Raw genomic sequence first — 27,615 nt, forward strand, 5'->3', positions numbered from 1 at the left:
TGTTTTTCTTTTATGTCACTAAATCTTCTCATTTTTAGTGATACTTGTAATCATAATTGATGTTTCACCTCAATAGTATAAATTAATATTTAATAAAATAAGTTGTTTGCAAATTACTGTAATAAATTGTTGTAAGTGATATCAATTGTCTTGTGATAAAGATTAAATGGACTCATCACAATCAAATAGTAGTGTTTGAACTGTTATATTTTTAAATAAAAAGAGTTACATTCTGACTGATAGCTATAACTTTTGGTTTAATGATTATCGCTCTATTCTAAGAATCAGTATCCTAACAATTAATATTTAAGTTTTTAATTTTATATTAATATATAGTTGAATATCTATGTTAGTGCACAGTTTTGAAATTCCTCCTGAAAGAACAAATCATAGTTGACTTTCCTTACATTGTTTGGTATGATGAAACCAGTTCGCACTTTCTGTGTCCTTTTTGTTTTCATAAAACAAGAAAATTCGTTGTGTCACTCAAAAACTTAGCAACTACTCCATGATGGTAACACAAACATGCTTTGGTTTCTTCTTATTGCTGAGTTGGGGAACATCAGTTACAAAGGCACAAACACAGAGATTTATAGGAAGTAATTGCCAAAACACCACCCAAGAGCCTCTCAGCAGTGCATACCAAGCAAATCTCGATAAGATCCTCGCATGGATGTCCTCTGATGCAGCCACGAGCAGAGGCTATAACCACACCAGCATAGGCATCAAAACCCGTGTGTATGGCCAATATGAATGCCGTGGTGATGTTGTTGAAAGCTTTTGCCAATTCTGTGTCTCCTTCGCAGCCAGAGAAGCCCCTAACCGCTGCCCCAATAAGGTTTCTGCTATAGTGTGGTATGAGTACTGCATGCTAAGGTACTCTAATGAGAGCTTTTTTGGGAAGATTCTCACACACCCCACATGGCATGGGTTTGGACCAAAGAATGTATCCAACATGGAAGAGGTTCGTAGAGGTGAAGAGTTTGTGAAAAGTTTGATCAGAAAAGCAACTCAGGAAACGAACCAGTTGTACTGTTTGGGTGGGTTCAATTTGAGTTCCACTCAGAGCAGGTATGGCATGGTGCACTGCGGTAGAGATCTCTCAAATGAAGCGTGCAGACAGTGTTTGGAGGCTTTATTAGCACAAATTCATGTATGTTGTGAACAAAAAATAGGATGGTTTATTTGGTCTGGAACTTGTGTGATAAGGTATGATGATCAAATGTTCTACCGTCTTAGCAACCAAACATCTTCACGTGCTCCGTCAAATGATGAAACAGGTGAATCAGATAAACAAAGGAGTTATAGGAGGTCAAATATCTTAATCATAAGCATCAGTGTGATGGGGTCAATAATTCTATGTTTGAGCGTATATCGCTTCTGGTACAGGAGAAGAGTTAGAAAAGGTAGTTTCCTGCTATTACTCATGCCATAATTTGTATGAAAACTTGTTTATAAGGCTATTTTGTTCAAACATGAACTCACAAACCTCTCTTTGTAGATGGGTTTCGTCTATCTTCATTTCACAAAATTCAAACAGAGGAATTATGGACCACAGACCTACCTATAATCCCATTAACCACAATTCTGCAGAGTACTGATAACTTTTCAGAAGCATGTAAATTAGGAGAAGGAGGATTTGGCACTGTTTACAAGGTTTCAGTGACTTGAATTTATGATATAGTTTTTTTTTTTTTTTCTTTTTATCAGCTTTTATTTATTGCAAACTTTATCAGGGAATTCTAGAAGATGGAACACAAATTGCAGTCAAAAGGCTCTCAAAATTTTCAGGTCAAGGCTCGGAGGAGTTTAATAACGAAATACTGTTCATAGCTAATTTGCAACATCGCAATCTTGTGAGACTTTTGGCATGCTGCTTGGACCAAAATGAAAACATACTAGTATACGAGTATTTGCCGAATAAGAGTTTAGACTTTCACCTCTTTGGTATGTTTTCTAACGACTGCAATGCTCAATTTTTACTGCAATTTCTTCTCAGCATTTTCTTGGTACAAAATTAGTCTTGGCTAACAAGTCAAGTTGCGCTACCATGAGCTCTGAAGTACTCTTTTTCTTTCATAACAAGAAACTAAGTTATTTTTATGGGGAAAACCAAAATAATTATTTTGTTATCTTTTCCCTATGCTAAGGGAAAATTTGGTGTCTGCTATATCTATGCTCTAAGATGTTTTGCTGTTCAAATCTCTTCACTGTCCTTGTTTTTGTCAGATGATGAGAAGAGAAAGCAGTTTGATTGGAAACTACGATTAAGGGTTATCAATGGAATAGCAAGAGGTATTTTATACCTTCATGAGGATTCTAGAGTCACAGTAATTCATAGAGATCTCAAAGCAAGCAATGTTCTATTAGACCATGACATGAATCCCAAAATATCAGATTTTGGATTGGCAAGAGCATTTGAAATAGGACAGAAGCAGGCAAATACAAAACGAGTAATGGGCACTTAGTGAGTTCTACCCATTCCTAACATTTCTTTCAATAATAGGATTTTTCTAATGCAATTCTGAACACTAAGATATTTGAAAAATGAAATTTCTGTTACATTCTAATGAGATTCCTGCTATATTTTGTTTGAGGAACTAAAGAATTTCTTTTGATTTCCTTTAGTGGATACATGGCTCCAGAGTATGTTATGAAAGGTGTGTTTTCAGTGAAATCTGATGTTTTCAGCTTTGGAGTTCTTGTTCTAGAGATCATTTATGGGAGAAAGAGCAGTGGATTGCATATGTCAGAACATGGTCAGAATCTTCTTTCATATGTGAGTCTTTCACCCCTATTGGTCCTCAAATTCTTCAACAAATCTTAATAAGTTTAACAGTTTTCACAAAATGGCATATACTTGCAGGCTTGGAGAACTTGGGGTGCAGGAAAATGTTTGGAAATGATTGATCCAATGCTGGACAAATCCTTCATAGGCAGTGAAGTTGAGAGGTGCATACACATTGGTTTGTTGTGTGTTCAAGAAGCTGCAAAAGATAGACCAACAATGTCTCATGTGGTTTTAATGCTGGCAAGTGATACAATGATTCTTCCAAAACCCAAGCACCCTGCATTTTCAATTGGAATAATGGCCTCAGAGGAAGTGTATACATCAAAAAGTTGTAAGAATGTTTCCAATAATGATCTAACTGTTACTACTTCTTTACCAAGGTGATAAACCATTGCATAAAGGATTTGCCAGTTCTGAATTAATGTGACAAAGTTGTATTTATCATTGATTTATATATAAATTATCTATTAAATTTATGCATTTATTATTGAAAATTGATCTGACTGATTTTTGCATTGTCAATTAATAAAAAATTGCTTGTTTGTATGATAGTATCTTTCAGATCTAGAGCGAGCAGTAAGAATTTATAATAAACATTACTGTGTATATATGTTAAACATAATTTATTTAGAAAAATATCTTATTAATTATATTTCCAGAAAAAATAATTGTATTACTCAAGTTTTGTGACACATTGACTCCTCTCCCAAAAAGTCACTGATCAAAATATCAAATTTTAAAATAAAATTTAAAATTAAATAAGATTTCAAGGAATAAAATATAATAAGGAAGCAAAATCAATTAAAATATAAAATCACGACTTCTCAATTCGTTTGTTAATATATTTTTAATTATACATTTGATTTAATTTTTAAAATATTACTGCTAAAATTATTAAAAATGACATTTATGACTTATGAATATATGAAACATATTTGCTTTCATCATTTTTTATGTAAACTATTTTGAAAAAAAAAATGGAGTACATCATCATCGTATACTCCACCAAAGCAATATATAACAGACACACGTTAGTAATTTAATAATTATAGTTTCAAAGATTTACAATATCATCAACTTCAATGTTATTGTTTGAAATTTCTACAAATAATATACCATTCATCGATTAATGTGTTTAAAATTAGTGTCAATGTTGACTATCTAGTGTGAACGAGAGTATATAAAATTCACTTCCACCAACCACCATTAATATGGAAAACTGAGAGCTTCTACCTTGGGACTTGCGAGGTATTATCCTTTCCTGTACGATGGATATGGATGAATGTTTTTTTAGAGAATAATATGATCATCAGAATTTATTCTATTTATAATAGACATCATAAATTTATATTCTATTTCAATCGATCCTTCGATACTTTATCAGTTTTAGATAAAGAATGTAAAATGCCTTTTTTCTTTTAATCTGGACAGTTTCACACATTCTTATAATTTGGTCATATAAGAAATCAAATAAAAATGCATCACATGTATAAGGATCAAATTAACAATGTCTGAGACGTATAGGAACAACATTATTCTAAAATATTTTGTATTTTGTCTTCGTTTTCCTTCAGGTGAGAATGGTTCTTTTATCTATAAGAAAAACTGCATACGTTCCTGATGTCAGAAGAGCTTCCAGATACAAACTCAAAGTCAACCAGTCGTAATTTTAACAAGGCTTGCCCTCAATTATTGACGGATTAGTTGAAATTTTATACGAGTTGAATTTCAAATTTGAAATTTCAGTTCATCTTATTTAATATTTGTTGCTAAAGAATAGAAAACTGAGAATGAATAACACATGAAACTCATGGTTTGAAATGCATTACTTGTAATATGTTTCAACCATTGTAGCCAATAACATAATTAAGCAAGTACTTCATGATAGGAACACAGGGAAAGGTGAGATCAATATGCTTTACTTTCTTGTTATTACTGAGTTTCAGATCATTCATTACAAAGGCCAAAGCACAGTCATCCCTGGGAAGTAACTGCGAAAACACCACCCAACAGACTTTAAGCAGTGCATACCAAACCAACCTTGATAGAATCCTAACCTGGATGTCCTCTGATGCAGCCACAAGCCATGGTTATAACCACACCACCATAGGCACCAATAGCTCTGTGTATGGCCTCTATGATTGTGGTGGTGACGTGGTTGGATACTTCTGTCAATTTTGTATTTCCACTGCTGTAAGAGAAGCCCCTCAGCTCTGCTCCAAGAGGGTGTCTGCTGTGGTGTGGAATGATTACTGCGTTATAAGGTACTCAAATGAGGACTTCTTTGGAAAAGCTATTACATCCCCAATACGGCATACTCTTGGAACAAAAAACATATCCAACACGACAGAGATTCAGATAAATGAGGAATTTTTGAAAAGTATGATCAGAAAAGCTACTAATGAAACCAACCAGTTGTACTATAAAGATGGCTTCAATTTGAGTGCCACTGAGAGTAGGTATGGCGTGGTGCAATGCACCAGAGATCTCACAAATGAAGGATGCAGGCAGTGTTTGGAGGACATGCTGGCTGAAGTTCAAAAATGTTGTGAACAAAAAATAGCATGGATGGTTTGGACTGGAAGTTGTATGATAAAGTATGATGACTATATGTTCTACCTTCTTGCCAACCAAACACCTTCAGCTCCAGCCCCCAATCTGCAAACAGGTGAATCTGAATCCTATTATAGTGCTTTGGTGAAGCAAGTTTTGAAAAAGATTGTTTATCTTTTATAGGAATACATCAGTTTTTAAAATGTTAGTTTTGTTAATATAATATAACCTATCTCTCCCTCTGCCTTCCACTTTTACCATCTAACCAAGCTTATATCTACATCTTCTATATTGTCACAGATAAACAGGGGGTTAATAACAGGACAAGAATATTGATCATTATCTTCAGTGTGATCGGGGCAATAATTGTACTATGTTTCAGCTTATATTGCTTCTGGTACAGGAAAAGTGTGAGAAAAGCTAATTATAAAGAAGAAACGAGGGATGGAGTTAGAGAAGGTAATTCGCTCATAGCATAGATTCCTTGATTTATATGATAGCTAATTTCTCAGATATGAACTCACTAACTTCTCTTGTAGAAGAGCTACCTCTACCTTCCTTTCATAAAAATCAATCGGAGGAAACATGGAAAACAGATCTGCCTAGAATCTCATTTGTCACAATTCTACAGAGTACTGATAACTTTTCAGTAGCATCTAAATTAGGGGAAGGTGGATTCGGCCCTGTTTACAAGGTAATAATGATTTTGAGTTTTAGATATAGATTTCTTATTTTTACTAACTTCTATTTATTGTAAACTTTTCTCAGGGAAATCTACCTGATGGAAGAGAAATTGCAGTCAAAAGACTGTCAAAATTTTCTGGTCAAGGCTCTGAGGAGTTCAATAATGAAGTAATGTTTATAGCTAAATTGAGGCATCGCAATCTTGTAAGACTTTTGGCATGTTGCTTAGAGGAAAACGAAAAGATACTCATATATGAGTATTTGCCGAATAAAAGTCTCGACTTTCACTTATTTGGTATGTTTTCACATAACCCCAGCAGTGCTGCTTTCACTTAATTTGTTCTTCAGCATTCGCCATTACAAAAATTAGTATTGGTCAAAAATAAAGTGGGGAAACTATGGGACTTTAATGTCGTTATTCTGGAATGTATATGGTACTAATATAGTTTCAAAATAAGAACATGAGGACACGATCATAATACCTAAGACAATCATGCCACGTTTTCTTTTCATTCATCTTTACGTTAAACCATAACCAGTTATATCCTGTAATAAATATTCATGTTATAAGTCATCTTTAAAGGGAAAATGATACATTATTTTTTTTTCCCATCCTATGGCTAAATCATAGCATTTGATGAGTTTGCTATTTTTTTTTGGCCTCACTAACTGTTTTTTTTGTTCAAACCTATTATTGTTTTGTCAGATGTTGAGAGAAGAAAACAATTCGACTGGAAACTAAGATTAAGCATTATCAATGGAATAGCAAGAGGTATTTTATACCTTCATGAGGACTCTCAACTGAGAGTAATTCACAGAGATCTCAAAGCCAGCAACGTTCTACTAGACCATGACATGAATCCCAAAATATCAGATTTTGGATTGGCAAGGGCATTCGAAGTAGGACAGAACCAGGCAAATACAAAACGAGTAATGGGCACTTTGTGAGTTCTACTTATAACAAATACTTTGAAAACAAATAGGTTTATCAATGCATATTTTAGTACTTTATTATTCTGAACTGGAATTCTTTGCTATATGTTCCATGACTCGAGATAACAACAAAGCTCTATTGATTTTTATCAGTGGATACATGGCTCCTGAATATGCTATGGATGGACTATTTTCAGTGAAATCTGATATTTTCAGTTTTGGAGTTCTTGTTCTAGAAATCATTTGCGGGAGAAAAAACGGTGGATTCTACATGTCAGATGGTCAAACTCTCCTTGTATACGTAAGTATCACTTTAATTTGGTCAAGAAATTATTTAACAAGGCTACGATAACTAAGGCTTATGAGTATTCAAAAACTACAAATCCTTGTGTAGGCTTGGAGAACATGGTCTGAAGGAAAATGTTTGGAAATGATGGATCCAATGCTGGAAAAATCCTTTATAGGAAGTGAAGTAGAGAGGTGCATACAGATTGGTTTGTTGTGTGTTCAAGAAGATCCAAGAGATAGACCAAGCATGTCCGATGTTGTGGTAATGCTGGCGAGTGACACAGTGGCCATTCCAAAACCCAAGCACCCAGCATTTTCAATTGGAAGGATGGCCTCAGAGGAAGTCTCTACATCAAAAAGTTCCAAGAATTTTTCCATTAATGATATAACATCCTCGATTACTTTACCTAGGTAATTTCATGAATGCACAATGGATTTGTATATATCTCTTCGAAAGCGACAGATAAAGTTGTATTTATAATTGATTTGAATCAAATTATTTATTAATTTATCTACTCAGATTAACATTGAATGTACCCATACTTTTTACTTTAGAATATAGTTCAATCTCCAATATAAAAATCTTCCTTTTGTTGAGTTAGAATATAGATCAATTTCCAAGAAAAAACTGCACAGACAAAAACAAAACAAAATGAGCCCTTATATGTCCACCGCATGCCACTAAAGCTCGTAAAACTAAATTATCATCACAAAGCCAAAATACCTAAAATTGCTTGTGTGAGAAAGCCATCCCAAGTAACATGCAAGTCTCTGTCTAAGCCAGAACAAGCAGCACCCTGTGTTTCTGCAACAAGAAATCAAGCCTGACGGAGCCTTCAGTTGTCTTATTAGTAGATTTATTTATTACACTCTGTTAATCTGGAAGCTGAATGATTGGTAGCACGCTAACATGGGTAAGGCAATTGGCAACACAACAACGAGTAAACTACAAAGCTAGTGTACATTGCTGAAGCAGCAAAGTCTGGAAAATTTTCATAAACAAGCAAATATCCGTAAAAGTTCAAGTGGGAATTGATAGCCAAATATATGTATCAGCTAAAATGTGTTTGATAAGAACAAATAGCCTCAAACTCACAGAATTTGCCACAATAACTCATTAACAAACTATTTACAAAACCGACTATGCAAATAGACTCACACGAGCAAATAATGATCTAAAGACTGCGCATGCCACAATTTTCAGGTGCACAAAACCTTTATCATACATTCCGTAACAGAGGTGTCAATTTGGCCTAGTCCATAGGGTTTGGCCCTGGCCCAGGTGGGCTAGGGCCAAAAAAGCCCATATTGAAAAAAAGCCCCCAACAAAGAAGCCCACAAGGCCAAAAACCATACAAAAGCCCTGTGGACCAGGGCCAACCCATGAGCTTTCATCTTCCACATGAAAAATATATTATTTTTTAAAATATATTACTATCTGTGGGACAGGCCCAACGAACCGAACAACCACGACGACCCAAATAGGTCGAACGACCCGGACATGCCTGTCGACCTCGAAAAGAACGACGACTCGAACGAGCCCGACGACCCAGACGGGCCATACGAGCTAGACGGGCCCAATGACCCGAACGGGCTCGACGACTTGAACAGGCCCGACGACACATACGAGCCCGACGACCCGTAAGGGCCCAACGACCTAAACGGGCCCAACAACCTGGATGAGCTCGACGACCCAGATGAGCTCGAGGACCTGTACAGGCCCGACAACTAGGATGGGCCCGATGACCCGGATGAGCCGGACGACCTGTACAGGCCCGACAACTAGGACGGGCACGACAACCCAGATGGGCCCGACAACCCGGACGGACTCGACGACCCGGACATGACCAATAACCCAGATGGGCACGACGGCCCAGACAGGCCATATGACCTAGACGGGCTCGACGAATCGGACGGGGCCAACGATCCGAACAGACCCGACAACCCGGACGGGCCCGACAATCAAGACAGGCCTGACTACCCGAACGGGTCCAATGACAAACCGGCCCGACAACCCGGACAGGTTCGACGACCTGAACGGGCCCAACAATCCGGACAAGTCCGACGACTCAGATTGGCACGACGATCGAGACGAGCCCGTCCACCCGAACGGGCTCGATGATCCAGGCAAGCCTAACGACTCGACTGAGCCCGACGACCAGGATGGGCCCGATGACCCGAATCATCCAATGACCCAAACAGGCCCGATGATCCGGACAGGCCCAATGACACGAACAGGCCCGACAACCAGGACAAGACCGACTACCCGGACGTGTCTGACGACTCGGATGGGCCTGATAATTCAGGCAGGCCCAACAACCCGCTTAGGCCTGTCCATGTCGTCAGGCCTGTCCATGTCGTCAAGCCCGTCCGGGTCAGTGGGCCCATTCGGGTCACCGGGCCCATCCGGGTCGTCGGGCTTGTTCGAGTCGTTTGGCTAGTCTGGATCATCGAGCCCGTTTGGGTAGAAGGGCTCGTTCGGGTTGTCGGTCCGTCCAGGTCATCGGGCTTGTCTGGATTTTCGTGCTCGTTTAGGTCGTCGAGTCTTTTCGGGTTTTCAGGCCCGTTCAGTTCGTCGAGCCTGTATGTTTCGTAGGGCCGTCTGGGTCGTCGGGCTCGTTTGAGTCGTCAGGCTCGTTCGAGTCCTTGGGCCTGTCTGGATCATCGGGCCATTCCGAGTCATTGGGCCTGTTTGGGTCGTCAGGCCCGTCTGGGTCGTCGGGTCCGTTCGGGTCATCGGGCCCGTCCTTGTCATCAGGCCTGCCCAGGTCATCGCGCCCGTCTGGGTCGTTGAGCACGTTCGTGTCGATGGGACTGTTCGGGTCGTCAGGCCCGTTAGGATCGTTGGGCTCGTCTGGATCGTTGGGCCCGTCTGGGTCGTAGGGCTCGTCCCGGTTGTCGGGCTCGTTCGGGTTGTCGGGCCCGTCTGTGTTGTCGGGCATGTCCGGGTTGTCAGGCCCATCCTGGTCGTCTAGCCCATCTTGGTTGTCGGGCCCGTCCTGATCATTGGGCTCGTCCGGGTCATCGAGCCTTTCCGAGTCATCGTGCCCATTCAGGTCGCTGGACTTGATCTTTGACTCTGGCTTAATGTAGTATTATTTGGGGGGCTAACCCACCTTAGCCTTAGCCCTAACCCACTAGAGAGGGGGCTTTGGGGGCTGGGACTTTTTTTTGGCCCCCTCATTTGGGGACCCTCTAAAAGGTGCTTTATGAAGAGTGGGCCAGGACTGGCCCATGGGCTAGGGGCCAAATTAACACCTTTATTCCGTAAACATCCTCATATCTCTTACGGGGATTTTCACAAACAGGTCGTAGCCACCTGAACTCAGATTTGTTTGATTGCAATTGCGACATAGGTGCATATTCCTTTGCTAAGAAAATGAATAACATTAACTAAGAAAGAAATAAATAAATAAATCAAAACAACAAATGTAGATAAAACAAAAAGCTATACATGCATAAATACCTGAAATGTTTTTCAGAAAAGTGTTTAGAATTTGATAATGAATTGAAAGGCAATGATGCAGCGAAGAGTAAAAAAAAAAACATATGTTTAAATATAAAATGATAGCTTTAACATATGCAATTCGTTCTAAGGACTACAACTAACTAAAAGAAAGGAGAAGTAGATTTCCAGTGGGATGTGGAGCAAGTGTTGCCGACAAAGCTATAGGAATAGTTTCGTTAATAATGCCGACCGTCAAAAAAGTTCGTAATCGTGGATATTATAGATAAAACTTACGACGGAAAAAATATAAATATTATAAAGTAGAAGTGTTTTTTATATATATATATATGTTAACAAGACGAGTATCATAATATATGTATATGTGTGCGGTATTTATATGTTCTTTTATAGTTTTTGTTAAAATATTAAAAAAAGTAATTCTAAAAGCCAGCAACTTATTAAAAAGTGTATACTCTTAAATAAGTTTGTTACCATCAAAACATATAGAATTAATTTTAAGTACATAAAGTTTTCTTGAATCATACTAATACGTAGAATTAATGAGAAAAAACTAATAGTAAAACACCATCTTTGTGGTTCAATATATATATGCTTGCAATATTTTCTAATCATACTGAAGTTTCATCTCAATAATACTTTGATGAAATAAGTTGTCTGCAAATTACTGAAATTAGACAACACAAATATTATTTATGGTAGTGTATTTAAGTTTTGTCCAAAATATGAATAAGGAAAAGTGAATAACACCCCACCTTCTCTCGTGGATTTCATAGTATAGTAGAGTTGGAGTATTTACAAATTTTGTCATCGCTCGCCACACGTTGAACCAATTAGAAAAGAAGATTTGAGAAGGAAAAGAAAGGAAAGGAAAGGAAGGAGAAGGAAAGTATAGTTTAATATTTAAGCTTTTACTTTTACATTAACATATAGTTTAATATATAAGCCAGTGCGTAGTTTATAAATTTCTCTTGAAAGAAAAAATCACTGTTCAATTTCCTTACATATATGGTTTGGTATGAAACCAGTTCGCACTTTCTGTTTCATAAAACAAGGAAGTCGTGTGTCACTCAAAAACCTGAGCAACTACTCCATGATGGCAACTCAAACATGCTTTGTTTTCTTGCTATTGCTAAATTGGGGAACAGTAGTTACAAAGGCACAAACACAGATATATCTGGGAAGCAGTTGCCAAAACACCTCTCAAGAGCCTCTCAGCAGTGCATACCAGACCAATCTTGATAAGATCCTCACATGGATGTCCTCTGATGCAGCCACAAGCAAAGGCTATAACCACACCAGAATAGGCATCACCACCCCTGTGTATGGCCTCTATGAATGCCGTGGTGATGTTATCGGACACTTTTGTCAATTCTGTGTCTCCTTCGCAGCCAGAGAAGCCCCTAAACGCTGCCCCAATAGGGTATCTGCTATGGTGTGGTATGAGTACTGCATTCTAAGGTACTCTAATGAGAGCTTCTTTGGGAAAATTCTCACACACCCCACATGGCATGGGTTTGGAACAAAAAATATATCCAACATGGCAGAGGTTCAAAGAGGTGAAGGTTTTGTGAAAAGTTTGATCAGAAAAGCAACTAAGGATACCAACCAGTTGTACTATTTGGGTGGCTTCAATTTGAGTTCCACTCAGAAAAGATATGGCATGGTGCACTGCTGTAGAGATCTCTCAAAAGAAGGGTGCAGACAGTGTTTGGAGGCTTTATTAGCACAAGTTCATATATGTTGTGTACAAAAAATAGGATGGTTTATTTGGTCTGGAACTTGTATGATAAGGTATGATGATCAAATGTTTTACCTTCTTAACAACCAAACATCTTCAATTCCTGCGTCAAATCAGGAAACAGGTGAATCTCAAGACAATAAATTTGTATTTATAACTGTTTTGTAAGATTAGAAAGATTGGTTATTATTCTTTTAATATTGTCACAGATAAACAAAGGGGTTATAGGAGGTCAAAAATCGTAATCATTAGCATCAGTGTGATGGGGTCAATAGTTCTGCTATTTTTGAGCGTATATCACTTCTGGTACAGGAGAAGAGTTAGAAAAGGTAGTTTCCTGCTATTACACATGCCATTTATAAAAACTTGTTAATAAGGCTAGTTTTTCCAAATATGAACTCAGTAACCTCTCTTTGTAGATGGGTTTCGTCTATCTTCATTTCACAAAATTCAAACAGAGGAGTCATGGACCACAGACCTGCCTATAATCCCATTAACCACAATTCTGCAGAGTACTGATAGCTTTTCAGAAGCATGTAAATTAGGAGAAGGAGGATTTGGCACTGTTTACAAGGTTTTAGTGACTTGAATTAGTGATGTAGATTTTTTGCTTTTTATCAACTTGTATTTATTGCCAAGTTTTGTCAGGGAATTCTAGCAAATGGAACACAAATTGCAGTCAAAAGGCTCTCAAAGTTTTCAGGTCAAGGCTCGGAGGAGTTTAATAACGAAGTTCTGTTCATAGCTAATTTGCAACATCGCAATCTTGTGAGACTTTTGGCATGCTGCTTGGACCAAAATGAAAACATACTAGTATATGAGTATTTGCCGAATAAAAGTTTAGACTTTCACCTCTTTGGTATGTTTTCTCAGGATTTCAGTGCTCAATTGTTTTTCTGCAATTTTTTCTCGGCAATTTTTAGTTGAAAATTAGTCTTGGCTAACAAGTGAAGTGGTGCTACTATGAACTCTGAAGTTGTTTTCTTCTTTCATAACAAGAAACTAAGTTATCTTTAAGGGGGAAAAGCTAAATAGTTACTTGGTATCTGCTATATCTATACCCAAATATGTTTTCCTGTTCCAATCACTTCAGTGTCCTTGTTTTGTCAGATGATGAGAAGAGAAAACAGTTTGATTGGAAACTAAGATTAAGGATTATCAATGGAATAGCAAGAGGTATTTTATACCTTCATGAGGACTCTAGAGTCACAGTAATTCATAGAGATCTCAAAGCTAGCAATGTTCTGTTAGATCATGATATGAATCCAAAAATATCAGATTTTGGATTGGCAAGGGCATTTGAAATAGGACAGAACCAGGCGAACACAAAACGAGTAATGGGGACTTAGTGAGTTCTACCCATTCCTAACATTTCTTTCAAAAATAGGATTTTTCTAATGCAATTTTAAACACTAAGCTCTTTGAAAAAAGAAATTGCTGTTATATTTTGGTAAAGGAACTAAAGAAGTTGTGTTGATTTTCTTTAGTGGATACATGGCTCCGGAGTATGTTATGCAAGGAGTGTTTTCAGTGAAATCTGATGTTTTCAGCTTTGGAGTTCTTGTTCTAGAGATCATTTATGGGAGAAAGAACAATGGATTGTTTATGTCAGAAAATGGTCAAACTCTTCTTTTACATGTGAGTCTTTCACTCCTATTGTTGATCAAACTATTCACCAAATCTAAATAAGTATAACAATGTTCACAAATTACAAATACTTGCAGGCTTGGAGAACATGGGGTGCAGGAAAATGTTTGGAAGTGATTGATCCAATGCTTGAAAAATCCTTCTTAGGAAGTGAAGTTGAGAGGTGTATACACATTGGTTTGTTGTGTGTTCAAGAAGCTGCAAAAGATAGACCAACAATGTCTCATGTGGTTTTAATGCTGGCAAGTGATACAATGGTTCTTCCAAAACCCAAGCACCCTGCATTTTCAATTGGAATAATGGCCTCAGAGGAAGTGTATACATCAAAAAGTTCCAAGAATGTTTCCAATAATGATCTAACGATCTCTATTTCTTTACCTAGATGAACAATTGCACAAAGGATTTGCAGTCCTCAAATGTGACAAAGTAAAGTTGTATTTATCATTGATTTATATGTAAATTATCTATCAAATTTATGCACTTATCATTGAAAATTTGTCTGAGTGATGATTTTTACATTGTCAATCAATAAAAAATGGCGTATTTGTATGATAGTATCTTTCAGATCTAGTGTCAGATATCACAAGTAATTTATAATAAACATTACTATGTTTATATGTTAAACAAAGTTTTTCAGAAAATATCTTATTAATTATGTTTGTTAAGAAAATAAGGGTTAAATATGTTTTTGGCCTTTAATTTTCGGTGGAAAATAGAAATAGTCACTCATCGAAACTTTGGACTAATTTAATCCCTCAACTTTGGAAATGTGTGTATTTAGTTCTTTTAATCAATTTTTTTTTAAAGTTATTTGACGTTTTAAACACATTTCATAGTAGTATTTGAGTTGTTTACTTCATTTAACTCATTTTCGCCTCAATGTTTAGTTATAAACACGTTTAAAACATCAAATAAACTTAACAAAATTTGGTTAAAAGAACTAAATTGGTCAAAAGTATTGAATAGGGACTAATTCCAATTTTCACTATAAGTTAAAGGATCAAAAACATATTTAAACAAAAAAAATAATGGTACTAAGTTCTGAGACACAGTCTCCTGTCCCTCGAAGTCTCTGGTCAAAGTATCAAATTCAATCTGAAATAAAGTTTTCGTCGTACTTTTCTTTCTTCAGTTTCTAATATCTTATCTTATAAAATATACCAGATTTTATCAAATTCTAATTAAACTTCGAGTCCTAGACTTGTAAAATGTTTTTTTTTTTTTTTGTAAAAGACTTCTAATATTATTGAAATACTAACCAGAAAATTGAATGTAGACTAAAGTATATATTTTTTAATTTCAAATAACAGTTGCTGCCAATCTTAAATGTAGGAGAAATAACTACATATTTGAATAACTTGTAATACTCTCTCATATTAATGCAGAATTGAATAAAATTTTAAAGAATAAAATATAACAAGGAAGAAAAATCAATTAAAATATAAATTCATGACTTCTGAATTCTTTTTTAGCTAGCAGTACTGTTAATATATTTTTAATTATAAATTTGATTCTATTTTTAAAATATTACTGTTAAATTTATTAAAAATGATAGTTGAGTTTATGAAGATATATATGAAACATATTACTTTCATCACTTTTTACGTAAACTATTTAAAAAAAAATGGAGTATATCATCATATACACCACCTAAACAATATATCACAGACGCAAGTTATTAATTTAATAATTATATATTTTCGAACATTTAGAACATTAGATCAACTTCAATGTTATTGTTTGAAATGTCTACAAATAATATACCATTCATCGATTAATGTATTTAAAATTAGTGTCAAGTCAACCAACGGTGTCATTGTTGACTATCTTGTTTGAATAAGAGTATATAAAATTTCACTTCCACACCAACCACCATTAATATGGAAAACTAAGCGCTTCTACCTTGGAACTTGTGAGGTAATATCCTTTCTTCAAATGGTACAATGGATATGGATGGATGCTTTTTAGAGAATGATCAGTAAACTTTATTCTATTTATAAATAGACATCATAAATTTAAATTGTATTAAATGAGACCAACTACTGACTCTGGTGGGTCTTTCGAGAAAGAATCATCAAAAATACAACACTAATAAGACATGGGTTGAACTGCACATAAGAGATTGACATCACTTTCGAGCCAAAGTCTTATGTGTCTCTATTCTTATACGATTGTCAACTTTTTCATTTTTACTTGGTATGGAACTTAGACTCAGTTGAATTTTCATCACAATCCATGCTTAATACCTTATCAGTTTTATAAATAAATGAACTTAAGAGTGTAAGAGCTTGTTTTTTTAATTTGGATAGTACAACACATTCTTAATTTTGTCATATAACGGATCAAATAAAAATGCATTACATGATACGTATAGGAACAACATTATTCTAAAATACTTTGTATTTTCTCTTCGTTTTCCTTCAGGTGAGAATGGTTCCTTTATCTATAAGCAAAACTGCATACGTTCCTGATGTCAGAAGGGCTTCCTGATACAAACTCAAAGTCAACCAGTCGTAATGTTAACAAGGCTTGCCCTCAATTATTGACGGGCTAGTTGACATTTTATACGTGTTGAATTTCAAATTTGAAGTTTTAGTTCATCTTAATTGATATATTGTTAAAGAATAGTAAGCAGAGTATGAATAACACATGAAACTCATGGTTTGAAATGCATTACTTTATCTATGTTTCAATCATTGTGGCAAATAACAAAATTAAGCAAGCACTTCATGATAGGAACACAGGGAAAGGTGAGATCAATATGCTTTAGTTTCTTGTTATTACTGAGCTTCAAATCATTCAGTACAAAGGCCAAAGCACAGTCCCTGGGAAGTAACTGCGAAAACACCACTCAACAGACTCTCACCGGTGCATACCAAACCAACCTTGATAATATCCTAACATGGATGTCCTCGGATGCAGGCACAAGCAATGGTTATAACCACACCACCATAGGCACCAATAGCTCTGTGTATGGCCTTTATGATTGTGGTGGTGATGCGGTTGGATACTTTTGTCAATTTTGTATTTCCACTGCTGCAAGAGAAGCCCCTCAGCTCTGCTCCAATAGGGAGTCTGCTGTGGTGTGGAATGATTACTGCATTTTAAGGTACTCAAATGAGGACTTCTTTGGGAAAGCTATGACATACCCAATATGGCATACTCTTGGAACAAAAAACATATCCAACACCACAGAGATTCAGATAGCTGAGGATTTTGTGAGAAGTTTGATCGGAAAGGCTACTAATGAAACCCACCAGTTGTACTATAAGGATGGCTTCAATTTGAGTGCCACTGAGAGTAGGTATGGCGTGGTGCAATGCACCAGAGATCTCACAAATGAAGGGTGCAGACAGTGTTTGGAGGACATACTGACTGAAGTTCCCAAATGTTGTGAACAAAAAGTAACATGGATGGTTTGGTCTGGAAGTTGTTTGATAAGGTATGATGATCATATGTTCTACCTTCTTGCCAACCAACCACCTTCAGCTCCCGCACCCAATCAGAAAACAGGTGAATTTGAATCCTGTTATATTACTTCTGTTATTAACTTTGTGAAAGAACTTTGAAAAATTGACTATTCATCTTTAATAGTAAATATTAGTTGTTAAAATGTTAGTTTTGGTAATATAACCTATCTCTCCCTCTGCCTTACACTTTTGCAATCTAACCAGCCTTATACCCACATGCATCTTCCATATTGTCACAGATAAACAAGGGGTTAATAACAGGACAAGAATATTGATCATTATCTTCAGTGTGATCGGGGCAATAATTGTACTATGTTTCAGCCTATATTGCATCTGGTACAGGAAAAGGGTGAGAAAAGCTAATTATAAAGAAAATACGAGGGATGGAGTTAGAGAAGGTAATTTCCTCAGAGTACAGATTCCTAGATTTATATGATAGCTAATTTATCCCAGTCAAATAAGACTCTTCTGCTCAGCTATGAACTCACAAACTTCTCTTGTAGAAGAGCTTCCTCTACCTTCATTTCATAAAATTCAATCGGAGGAAACGTGGAACACAGACCTGCCTAGAATTCCATTTATCACAATTTTACAGAGTACTGATAACTTTTCAGTAGCATCTAAATTAGGGGAAGGTGGATTCGGCCCTGTTTATAAGGTAGTAACGATTTGGAGTTTTGGATATAAATTTCTTATTTTTACTAACTTCTATTTGTTGTAAGCTTTTCTCAGGGAAATCTACCTGATGGAAGGCAAATTGCAGTCAAAAGACTCTCAAAATTTTCTGGTCAAGGCTCAGAGGAGTTCAATAATGAAGTAATGTTTATAGCCAAATTGAGGCATCGCAACCTTGTAAGACTTTTGGCATGTTGCTTAGAGGAAAATGAAAAGATACTCGTATATGAGTATTTGCCGAATAAAAGTCTCGACTTTCACTTATTTGGTATGTTTTCACATAACCCCAGCAGTGCTGCTTTCACTGCATTTTTTCCTCAGCATTCGGTATTACAAAAAATAGTATTGGTTCCCAAATAAAGTGTAGGGACTTTAATGTAGTTTTCCTGCAATGTATATGGTACTATTGTAATTTCAAAATAAGAACATGAGGACACGATCATAATACCTAAGACAATCATGCCACGTTTTCCTTTCATTAATCTTTACATTAAACCAAAACCAGTTATATCATTAATAAATATTCATGTTATAAGTCATCTTGAAGGGGAAAATGATACATTATTCTGGTTTTTTTTTCCAATCCTATGGCTAAATCTTAGCATTTGATGTATTTGCCAATTGTTTTGCGTCACTAACTGTTTCTTCTTTTTTTTTCTTTCAAATCTCTGTCCTGTAATTGTTTTGTCAGATGTTGAGAGAAGAAAACAATTCAATTGGAAACTAAGGTTAAGCATTATCCATGGAATAGCAAGAGGAATTTTATACCTTCACGAGGACTCTCAACTCAGAGTAATTCATAGAGATCTCAAAGCCAGCAACGTTCTACTAGACCTTGACATGAATCCCAAAATATCAGATTTTGGATTGGCAAGGGCATTCGAAGTAGGACAGAACCAGGCAAATACAAAACGAGTAATGGGCACTTTGTGAGTTCTACTAATAACAAATACTTCGAAAACAAATAGGTTTATCAATGCATATTTTAGTACTTTATTATTCTGAACTGGAATTCTTTGCTATATGTTCCATGACTCGAGATAATAACAAAGCTCTATTGATTTCTATCAGTGGATACATGGCTCCTGAATATGCTATGGATGGACTATTTTCAGTGAAATCTGATATTTTCAGTTTTGGAGTTCTTGTTCTAGAAATCATTTGCGGGAGAAAGAACGGTGGATTCTACATGTCAGATGGTCAAACTCTCCTTGTATACGTAAGTCTCACTCTAATGTGGTCAAGAGATTATTCAACAATGCTAAGATAACTAAGGCTTATGAGTATTAAAAAACTACAAATCCTTGTGCAGGCTTGGAGAACATGGTCTGAAGGAAAATGTTTGGAAATGATGGATCCAATGCTGGAAAAGTCCTTTATAGGCAGTGAAGTAGAGAGGTGCATACAGATTGGTTTGTTGTGTGTTCAGGAAGATGCAAGAGATAGACCAACCATGTCGGATGTTCTTGTAATGCTGGCGAGTGACACAGTGGTCATTCCAAAACCCAAGCACCCAGCATTTTCAATCGGAAGGCTGGCCTCAGAGGAAGTCTCTACATCAAAAAGTTCCAAGAATTTTTCCGTTAATGATATAACATTCTCGATTAGTTTACCGAGGTAATTTCATGAATGAACAATGGATTTGTATATATCTCTTCGAAGCGACAGATAAAGTTGTATTTATAATGATTTGAATCAAATTATTTATTAATTTATCTACATTAACATTGAATGTACCTATACTTTTTATTTTAGAATATAGTTCAATCTCAAATATAAAAATCTTTTCTTTTGTTGAGTTAGAATATAGATCAATTTCCAAGAAAAAACTGCACAGACAAAAACAAAACAAAAATGAAACCTTATTTGTCCAGTCCACCGCATGCACCTAAAATTGCTTGTGTGAGAAAGCCATCCCAAGTAACCATGCAAGTCTCTGTCTAAGCCAGAACAAGCAGCACCCTGTGTTTCTGCAACAAGAAATCAAGCCTGACTGAGCCATCAGTTTTCTTATTAGTAGATTTATTTATTACACTCTGTCAATCTGGAAGCTGAATGATTGGTAGCACGCTAACATGGGTAAGGCAATTGGCAACACAACAACGAGTAAACTACAAAGCTAGTGTACATTCCTGAAGCAGCAAAGTCTGGAAAATTTTCATAAACAAGCAAATATCCGTAAAAGTTCAAGTGGGAATTGGTAGCCAAATATATGCATCAGCTAAAATGTGTTTGATAAGAACAAATAGCCTCAAACTCACAGAATTTGCCACAATAACCAATTAACGAACTATTTACCAAACCGACTATGCAAATTGACTCGCACGAGCAAATAATGCTCTAAACACTGCGTATCCCACAATTTTCAGGCGCACAAAACCTTTATCATACATGCCGTAAACATCCCCATATCTCTTCCGGGGATTTTCACAAACAGGTCGTAGCCACCGGAACTCAGATTTGTTTGATTGCAACACAGGTGCATATTCCTTTGCTAAGAAAATGGATAACATTAACTAAGCAAAAAAAATAAATATAAAAACAACAAATGCAGAGAAAAAAAAAAGAAGAAGCAATACATGATATATACCTGAAATTTTTTTCGGAAAAGTGTTTAGAATTTGATAATGAATTGAAAGGCAATGATACAGCGAAGAGAAAACAAAAACAATATGTTTAAATAGAAAATGATAGCTTTAACGTATGCAATTCGTTGGAAGGACTACAACTAACTAGATAGTTAAAAGAAAGGAGAAGTAGATTTCCGAGGAGAAGTGGAGCAAGTGTTGATGCTAAAAGCTATAGGAATAGTTCCCTTAATAATGACGACCAGAGACTGTAAAAAAGATTCGTAACCGTGAATATTTACATATAAAACCTCTGTAATGGATAAAAAATAAATATTATAAATAGAGACCGATACGGCTATTATGGAATTTAAGATCAAAACTCCACCTTTTTCTTCCAGGGAAGGGGAAAAACCTCCTCAACCACAAATGTCTCCCAAAAAATTCTCTACTTTATTCATAATGAAAATCATATATATGGGCAAGGAAAGGGACAACATTGAGTAATATCTAAAAGCAAATCAAATAAATCTCAAATAACATAATCATTTTGTAATCCTTAAATTTCAGAGGGGTCTCACAGTTTCTAGATAGATTTCTTTTTAGCTTTGGCTTGACTTTTCCAATTGTGTCCTCCATTTCACTTGGGTTGGGCTCTATTTCTTCATCACCTGAATTATGGCCCATAACATCCTTTTTTTCCTGCACAAACACCTTGTCCTCAAGGTGTAATTTTAGATAAGCAGATTGAAGCTCTTGGACATCTTTCCATGTGTGGCATCCTTTGGAAAGAGACCGTCCCAAGGTATACTACAAGAAAATTATATATTATCTACGAAAAATTATCTACAAAATTATTTTCGTAGATAATTTTATTTTATCTATAAAAAATGTTCATAGATAATACTAACGTTCATAGATAACAAAAAATGTTAATTTATCTACAAAAATTTTGTAGGTAAGTACATTGGATTTTGACAAAAAAATTTCCTATGAAATATTATATATTATCTATGCGCATAGTTTCACATGTAAGAATTACATAATCTGTTATCTACGCTGAGATTTCGTGGATATCATAGAATTAAAAGAATTAAATAAATGTTTGCCAAAATTTGTATGGTTCACTTCGTGAGACTGAATGAAACAAAAACTTTCCACCCTGAGAGCGACATTCCCTCACACCTAACACACATAAAGAATTATCATCCACTGCCACTATAGCCAAGGGTCGAACAATAGGTTGAGTAGTGGTGGTGCAAGGAGGTAATGATAAAGGAGTCGTGCTAGTGAAAGGTTTCAGCAGAGAAGCATGAAAAATATGGTGAAGTTTAGTTGTAGGTGATAGAGCAAGGTGAAAAGCTACATCTCCAATACACTCTATGATTTCAAAGGGCCCATAATAACGCTTAGAAAGTTTTTGTACTCGTGGTCCTGATAATGAATATTGTCGGTATGGACAAAGCTTGACCATCACGTGATCACCAAGCTTGAATGAGGCAGGAATGTGCTTCTGGTCAGCAACATACTTCACCACCTCTTTGGCCTTTAACAACTTTGCTCGTAATTTGTTCAAAATTTCATCACGACAAGCCAATTCAGCATCAACAACTTCAAGCTTTGAGTTTCCCATGCAATAACTAGGAACGGTAAAAGGAGGCTTGCAAAACATAACCTTAAAAGGAGAAAGCCCGTGGATGAATGAATAGAGGTTTTAAAACACCACTCTACCCATAAGAGAAACTTGCCCCCACGAAGTTGGTTTGCAATGAGCAAAGGACCACAAATATTGTTGAAGCAGATTATTGAGGATTCCGGTTTGGCCATCACTTTGGGGATGGTAAGTCGTGGACATCTTTAGCTTAGTGCCCTTGAGACAAAATAGTTCTTGCCAAAAGCCGCTCATGAAAATGACATCTTTATATGAGATAATGCTTTTCGACATATGCAACGTACAAACCATATTAGCAAACAATTTAGCGACCATGAAAGCGGTATAGCTGGAAGGAAACATACCAAAATGCCTTGCTTTGGAGAACCTATCAACAACTAAAATGGTAGTATGACCCTTGTAAGGTGGCAGTCTAACAATAAAATCAAGAGCAATGTCTTCCCATATGCCATTAGGAATGGGATTGGGTTGCAAAAGACCATAAGGAGCGTGATTCGAAGCCTTCATCTCTTGACAAGTAATGCAAGATTTTACATAAGCCACAACCTCCTTTTTTATCCTAGGCTCATGGAAATTCTCATAGAGCCGCTGACATGTTTTATGAAACCCAAAATGGCCTCCCAAAGGGTTGTTATGGTACTCTTCAAGCAATAGGGACTTAAAGGTAGTGTCGTCACCAATATATATTTTTCCTTTATACAATAGCAAACCCTCTATAATGGAAAACCCTTCATGAGAAGTGTGGTCAACAAAAATGTCAGAGTATAATTGCTTCAGTTGGGCATTAGAATCATAAGAAGCCTTAAGCTTGTGAACAAATTCATAATGAGGGACAATAAGGGCAATAAGGAAACCTTTGTCAAACTGACGAGACAAGGCATCAACAGTACAATTAGAGGAGCCAGGTTTGTATTTTATCTCATAATCAAACCCCAATAATTTGCACAAATAATGTTGTTGCTTCGGAGTTTGGATCACCTGTGTCAAAAGTTCTTTTAAGCTCTTTTGATATGTAAAAATGATAAACTTGCGGCCCAGTAAATAATGTCACCATTTTTTAACAACTTCAACAATGGTGTGTAATTCCCGGACGTATGTAGAAACATTTCGCATCCTATCACAATTTCTTGTTGTGAAAACAAATTGGATGACCCTACTGCAAGAGTACAACACCCATGCCCCTTCTAGATGCATAAGTTTCTAATTGAAAAAGGAACTCAAAGTTAGGCAAGGCAAGAATAGGGGCTTCAGTCATGGCTTTCTTCAAGTCATCAAAGGCTTGTTGCTCCACAAGAGTCCAATGAAAGGTTTCCTTCTTCAATAAATCAGTCAGAGGTGAAGCAATTGCAGCATATCCTTTTATAAAGCAGTGGTAGTATCCTGTCAAACTGAAGAACCTATGCAGTTATTTCTCACAACGAGGAACTGGCCACTCTTGCATTGCCAAAATCTTGTCATTCTCCGGTTCCACACCCTGTTCCGTAATGATATGGCCTAGATAGACAACACTATTTTTTGTGCAAAAACGCACTTTGATCTTTTAAGAAATAATTTGTTATCCTATAAGTATTGAAAAACAAGTTCTAAATGGCTTATGTGTTCATGTAAACTTTTACTGTAAACTAAGATATCATCAAAGAAAACAATAAGAAATTTACGAAGATGAGGACAAAATAACTCATGCATAGTGCTCTGAAAAGTCAAAGGAGCATTGCATAGTCCAAATGACATAACAATAAACTCATAGTGGCCTTCATGAGTTCGAAAGGCAGTTTTGTAAGACTTCCCTGGAAACATACGGATCTGGTGATTACCGGAACGAAGATCAAGCTTAGAAAACCACTTAGCACCAAACAATTAATTGAGAAGTTCATCCACAGTAGGGAGGGGAAAGCGATCCATGTTCATGACTGCATTCAACGTGCGATAGTCCACATAAAATCGCCATGTTTCGTCTTTCTTACACACGAGCAATGCTAAGGAAGAAAAAGGGCTCAAAATCTTCTGGATTACACTGTAACATCTCTTCAACCTATTTATCAATATCTTATTTCTGAAATTGTGAGTATCAATAAGGTCACACATTGACGGGATTAGTTCCTTCCAATAGTGGAATTTTGTGATCAGTAGTTCGTGGGGGAGAAAGCTTCTCCGAAACTTCAAAAGTAGTGGAATAATGATGAAGCAGAGCCTCAATTTCTAGGAGAAGAGACTTTGTTTTTCCATCCTCAAGAGACAAAGGTTGGGCCTAAATATGATAATATTCACTAATTGAATGAGTGGCTTGAAGTCATTTAAGGTTTTGGAATGAAATTTCATGGGCTTTAGGCCTAGGAATTCCTTGGAGCTGCACTACCTGGCCCTCTCTTTTGAACCTCATAATTAACTTATCAAAATCAGTAAATATTGGACATAGACTTTTCAACCACTGCACTCCCAAAACTAAATCAACACTAGTTATGGGCAAGACAAAGGTCTTTAGTGAACAAGTGAGGCTAAATGTGGATTTGTACCTCTTTACACAACTTGGACCATTGTAGCTCCTCCCCATTACCCACTTGAACAGAGAAACCTTGGGCTAGGATAACGTCGAGATTTAAAAACTTCAACAATCATTCCTGCAAAAAATTGTGTGTACTCCCACTATCTATTAAAATGGACAATTGGGCCTTGCCAATCCGGTCCAATACACGTAGCGTTTGGGGAACCAAATGGCCCATGAGGGCACGAAGGCTAATTTGGGCTAGGGAAGAATCAAATTAGTTTCCGGGTTCGGTTATGGTTGGATTCACGTCAGATAATAACTATTGAAACTCCTCATCAACCCTTGATGGAGGTTATGGAGCTAGGAGAACCATGTACTCACGTCTGCAACAATGACCTCTAACATACTTATCATCGCAGTAATAGTACAAGCGTTTTTCATGTCTGGCTTGAAGTTCTTCGGCAATCATGTTCTTGAGAATTGGGGAACAATTGGTAGTAGCAAAGTTGGTTGTGTGAGATTGGGAGAAAGGGTTTGTGTTCTGGTTTAGGGTGGTTTTCTATGGGGTGTTAAGGATGGAGGCTGAGGTGTATATGTTTGGGATTTGGATTCCGATTGGGCGTCTTCGAATTTTGCCTCGTAAATCATGGCCAAATCAATAGCATCGATGAATGTCGCCAGTTGACGAGAGCACACCTCCCGCTGCAAATCAGGTTAAAGCTTAGAGATGAAACAACTGATGTAGAAACTCACAGAGAGATCAGTGATTTGAATAGTGAGAGCCTCAAATTGTTGTTGCTACTCACAAATCAAAGAAGTTTGGGTGAGTTTAAACAATGCACCAGCAGGATCCTCAAATCATGATGGGGCAAAGCGAGATTGAATGGCCTTAAGTAGTGCATCCCAATCCTTAATTTGATTATTCGCCACCATCCATTGATACCAGTTAAGCGCTTCCCCTTCCACGTAATAGCTAGCAATATGTGTTCTTTCTGTTGTTGGTGTTTGGTGATACTAATACTGCGTGATCTTGAAGATCCCTTCAAAGGGTTGTTCCCATCAAAATGAGGTATCTCTAATTTCATATAGTATTTGGTTGCATGTGTGGAAGAAGGTGAACCAGGATTTTCGAGTTTGCTTTCCAAGAGCATGAACCGGTCCTCTAAGCTCTAGTATTCCCGTTGTAAGGTAAGATGGTTTTCAATCAGTTTAGAAAGCTGAGTGTCATTGGAAGAAGCAGTAGAGGAAGTCATGGTTAACTCTCAATGAAAGCACCAATGATATGGCTGTTATGGAATTTAATAGCAAAACTCACCTTTCTTCGAGGGAAGGGAAGAAACCTCCACAACCACAAGTGTCTCCCAAAAAATTCTCTGCTTTATTCATAATGAAAACCATATATATGGGCAAGGAAAGAGACAACATTGAGTAATTTCTAAAATAGCAGAACAAATAAATCTCAACAGAATAAAGCAAATCCTAACATAATCAATTCATTTTGCAATCCTTAAATTTCAGAGAGGCTTGACAGTTTCTAGAAGGATTTATTTTCAACTTTGCTTTGTATTTTCCAATTGTGTCCTCCACTTCACTTGGGGTGGGCTCTATTTCCTCATCACCCGAATTATGGCCCATAGTAGATACTTGTGGGTAACAAGTATCACTATTAGAAATTCTCAAATTACATGGAATTTTTCTTGCAAATTTGTTAAAAAAATTTACAAGAAAAGACTTTTTTCTGTCATTTTCTCTAAGAATTTTAATTGGCAGGTAATTTCTTCGTGGGTAATTAATTCCTACAAAATTATAAAATTTACAAGTATTTCCTACAAAATTTGTTGCGAAAAATGTTTTATAAAAAATATTTTGCAAGTAAATTAGTAGCAATTTCTTGCAAATTTTTTTTTATAACAAAATTTGTAAGTATTTCTCACGAAAAAAATTTTAAAACAAAATTGACAGAAAATATGAGTTTTTTTAGTGGTGTATGGATATTTTTTATTATCACATATAAAAATGAGATAATGGTGACAAAGTAATAAAAAAATGAGAATTCTTCCTTTACAATAGAGTTGGAGTGTCATATAACAAGAAACTTTTTGTAACATATAAAACATATATAAATGTTGAATAGTGCAATCAATTCACGTCAATAAAGTATCTCTTCAAGTATGTGAACGAATGTCGTGACCACGTGACAACACGAATCTAGAAAGGAAAATGAGGCCTTTGGAAACATCGTAAGTTTTGACATTAACAAAAAGAAAAGGGTTAAATATGTTTTTAGTCCTTAACTTTAAGTCAATTTTGAAATTTTAGACCAATTTAGTCTTTCATATTTCGAAATGCGTGGATTTAGTCATTTTAATCAAATTTTGTTAAATTTATTTGACATTTCAAGCTTGTTTCATAATAGTATTTGACTTAACATTAAAATAAAAATGTGTCCAACTTAATAAACAACTCAAATATAATCCTAAAATGCGTACGAAACATCAAATAAACTTAACAAAATTTGATTAAAAAGACTAAATTCACGTATTTCGAAAGATGAAAGACTAAATTGGTCCAAAGTTTCGAAATGGACTAATTCCAAAATTCACTTAAAGTTAAAGAACTAAAAACATATTTAACCCAAAATAA

General features: G+C 36.2%; 5 protein-coding genes across 10 annotated transcripts; 4 read left to right on the forward strand and 1 right to left on the reverse strand.

The window, feature by feature from the left end:
- Positions 1–396: 396 nt before the first annotated feature.
- On the forward strand, positions 397–3,209 carry LOC114169338 (cysteine-rich receptor-like protein kinase 10). Its single transcript, XM_085668719.1, has 6 exons — positions 397–1,406; positions 1,502–1,656; positions 1,737–1,947; positions 2,230–2,467; positions 2,629–2,779; positions 2,867–3,209. The coding sequence occupies exons 1-6, from the start codon at positions 509–511 to the stop codon at positions 3,173–3,175; spliced, it is 1,962 nt and encodes a 653-aa protein (XP_085524845.1). The 5' UTR covers positions 397–508; the 3' UTR covers positions 3,176–3,209.
- Positions 3,210–4,586: 1,377 nt separating this feature from the next.
- On the reverse strand, positions 4,587–10,938 carry LOC114169342 (uncharacterized). The gene is made up of 3 exons (XM_085668777.1): positions 7,974–10,938; positions 7,450–7,596; positions 4,587–5,472 (listed from the first exon to the last, which is right to left on the reverse strand). The coding sequence occupies exon 1, from the start codon at positions 10,189–10,191 to the stop codon at positions 9,817–9,819; it is 375 nt and encodes a 124-aa protein (XP_085524903.1). The 5' UTR covers positions 10,192–10,938; the 3' UTR covers positions 4,587–5,472; positions 7,450–7,596; positions 7,974–9,816.
- LOC114169336 (cysteine-rich receptor-like protein kinase 25) lies at positions 4,673–7,768 on the forward strand. 3 transcript variants are annotated; one of them, XM_085668775.1, is made up of 7 exons: positions 4,673–5,459; positions 5,645–5,803; positions 5,857–6,038; positions 6,113–6,323; positions 6,735–6,972; positions 7,115–7,262; positions 7,356–7,768. In XM_085668775.1, exons 1-7 carry the CDS (start codon positions 4,673–4,675, stop codon positions 7,662–7,664), a joined length of 2,034 nt encoding a protein of 677 aa, XP_085524901.1. In that variant the 3' UTR covers positions 7,665–7,768. The 3 variants fall into 3 exon arrangements, with proteins under 3 accessions (XP_085524901.1, XP_027910253.2, XP_027910254.2); XM_028054452.2 differs by having other exon boundaries at positions 5,884–6,038; XM_028054453.2 differs by having other exon boundaries at positions 5,887–6,038.
- A 764-nt stretch (positions 10,939–11,702) lies between the features above and the next one.
- LOC114169337 (cysteine-rich receptor-like protein kinase 10) lies at positions 11,703–14,596 on the forward strand. 2 transcript variants are annotated; one of them, XM_085668774.1, is made up of 7 exons: positions 11,703–12,580; positions 12,666–12,785; positions 12,876–13,030; positions 13,105–13,315; positions 13,567–13,804; positions 14,007–14,094; positions 14,181–14,596. In XM_085668774.1, the coding sequence occupies exons 1-7, from the start codon at positions 11,734–11,736 to the stop codon at positions 14,487–14,489; spliced, it is 1,968 nt and encodes a 655-aa protein (XP_085524900.1). In that variant the 5' UTR covers positions 11,703–11,733; the 3' UTR covers positions 14,490–14,596. The 2 variants fall into 2 exon arrangements, with proteins under 2 accessions (XP_085524900.1, XP_027910256.2); XM_028054455.2 differs by having other exon boundaries at positions 11,705–12,580; positions 13,944–14,094.
- A 2,000-nt stretch (positions 14,597–16,596) lies between these two features.
- Positions 16,597–19,984, forward strand: LOC146880863 (cysteine-rich receptor-like protein kinase 10). Of its 3 annotated transcripts, none has more exons than XM_085668773.1 (7): positions 16,597–17,582; positions 17,788–17,971; positions 18,077–18,231; positions 18,306–18,516; positions 18,940–19,177; positions 19,320–19,467; positions 19,561–19,984. In XM_085668773.1, the coding sequence occupies exons 1-7, from the start codon at positions 16,788–16,790 to the stop codon at positions 19,867–19,869; spliced, it is 2,040 nt and encodes a 679-aa protein (XP_085524899.1). In that variant the 5' UTR covers positions 16,597–16,787; the 3' UTR covers positions 19,870–19,984. The 3 variants fall into 3 exon arrangements, with proteins under 3 accessions (XP_085524899.1, XP_085524898.1, XP_085524897.1); XM_085668772.1 differs by having other exon boundaries at positions 16,600–17,616; positions 17,813–17,971; positions 18,080–18,231; XM_085668771.1 differs by having other exon boundaries at positions 16,601–17,616; positions 17,813–17,971.
- The last annotated feature ends 7,631 nt before the right edge of the window (positions 19,985–27,615 follow it).

The sequence above is a fragment of the Vigna unguiculata genome, chromosome 11, assembly GCF_037176805.1.
Source record: "Vigna unguiculata cultivar grain cowpea cultivar isolate G323 ecotype 2 chromosome 11, ASM3717680v1, whole genome shotgun sequence".
Taxonomy (NCBI): Eukaryota; Viridiplantae; Streptophyta; class Magnoliopsida; order Fabales; family Fabaceae; genus Vigna; species Vigna unguiculata.

Bases quoted from the DNA above. Each gene is read 5' to 3' on its own strand.
- LOC114169338 (XM_085668719.1), top strand. From the start codon at position 509: ATGATGGTAACACAAACATGCTTTGGTTTCTTCTTATTGCTGAGTTGG. The intron at 2,468-2,628 runs GTGAGTTCTACC...GATTTCCTTTAG, and splicing joins AAACGAGTAATGGGCACTTA to TGGATACATGGCTCCAGAGT. The intron at 2,780-2,866 runs GTGAGTCTTTCA...ATATACTTGCAG, and splicing joins GTCAGAATCTTCTTTCATAT to GCTTGGAGAACTTGGGGTGC.
- LOC114169336 (XM_085668775.1), top strand. From the start codon at position 4,673: ATGATAGGAACACAGGGAAAGGTGAGATCAATATGCTTTACTTTCTTG. The intron at 5,804-5,856 runs GTAATTCGCTCA...CTAATTTCTCAG, and splicing joins GAGGGATGGAGTTAGAGAAG to ATATGAACTCACTAACTTCT. The intron at 7,263-7,355 runs GTAAGTATCACT...ATCCTTGTGTAG, and splicing joins GTCAAACTCTCCTTGTATAC to GCTTGGAGAACATGGTCTGA.
- LOC114169342 (XM_085668777.1), bottom strand. From the start codon at position 10,191: ATGCCCGACAACACAGACGGGCCCGACAACCCGAACGAGCCCGACAAC.
- LOC114169337 (XM_028054455.2), top strand. From the start codon at position 11,734: ATGAAACCAGTTCGCACTTTCTGTTTCATAAAACAAGGAAGTCGTGTG. The intron at 13,031-13,104 runs GTTTTAGTGACT...AAGTTTTGTCAG, and splicing joins GATTTGGCACTGTTTACAAG to GGAATTCTAGCAAATGGAAC. The intron at 13,316-13,566 runs GTATGTTTTCTC...TTGTTTTGTCAG, and splicing joins TTTAGACTTTCACCTCTTTG to ATGATGAGAAGAGAAAACAG.
- LOC146880863 (XM_085668771.1), top strand. From the start codon at position 16,788: ATGTTTCAATCATTGTGGCAAATAACAAAATTAAGCAAGCACTTCATG. The intron at 17,972-18,076 runs GTAATTTCCTCA...CTTCTCTTGTAG, and splicing joins GAGGGATGGAGTTAGAGAAG to AAGAGCTTCCTCTACCTTCA. The intron at 19,178-19,319 runs GTGAGTTCTACT...GATTTCTATCAG, and splicing joins AAACGAGTAATGGGCACTTT to TGGATACATGGCTCCTGAAT.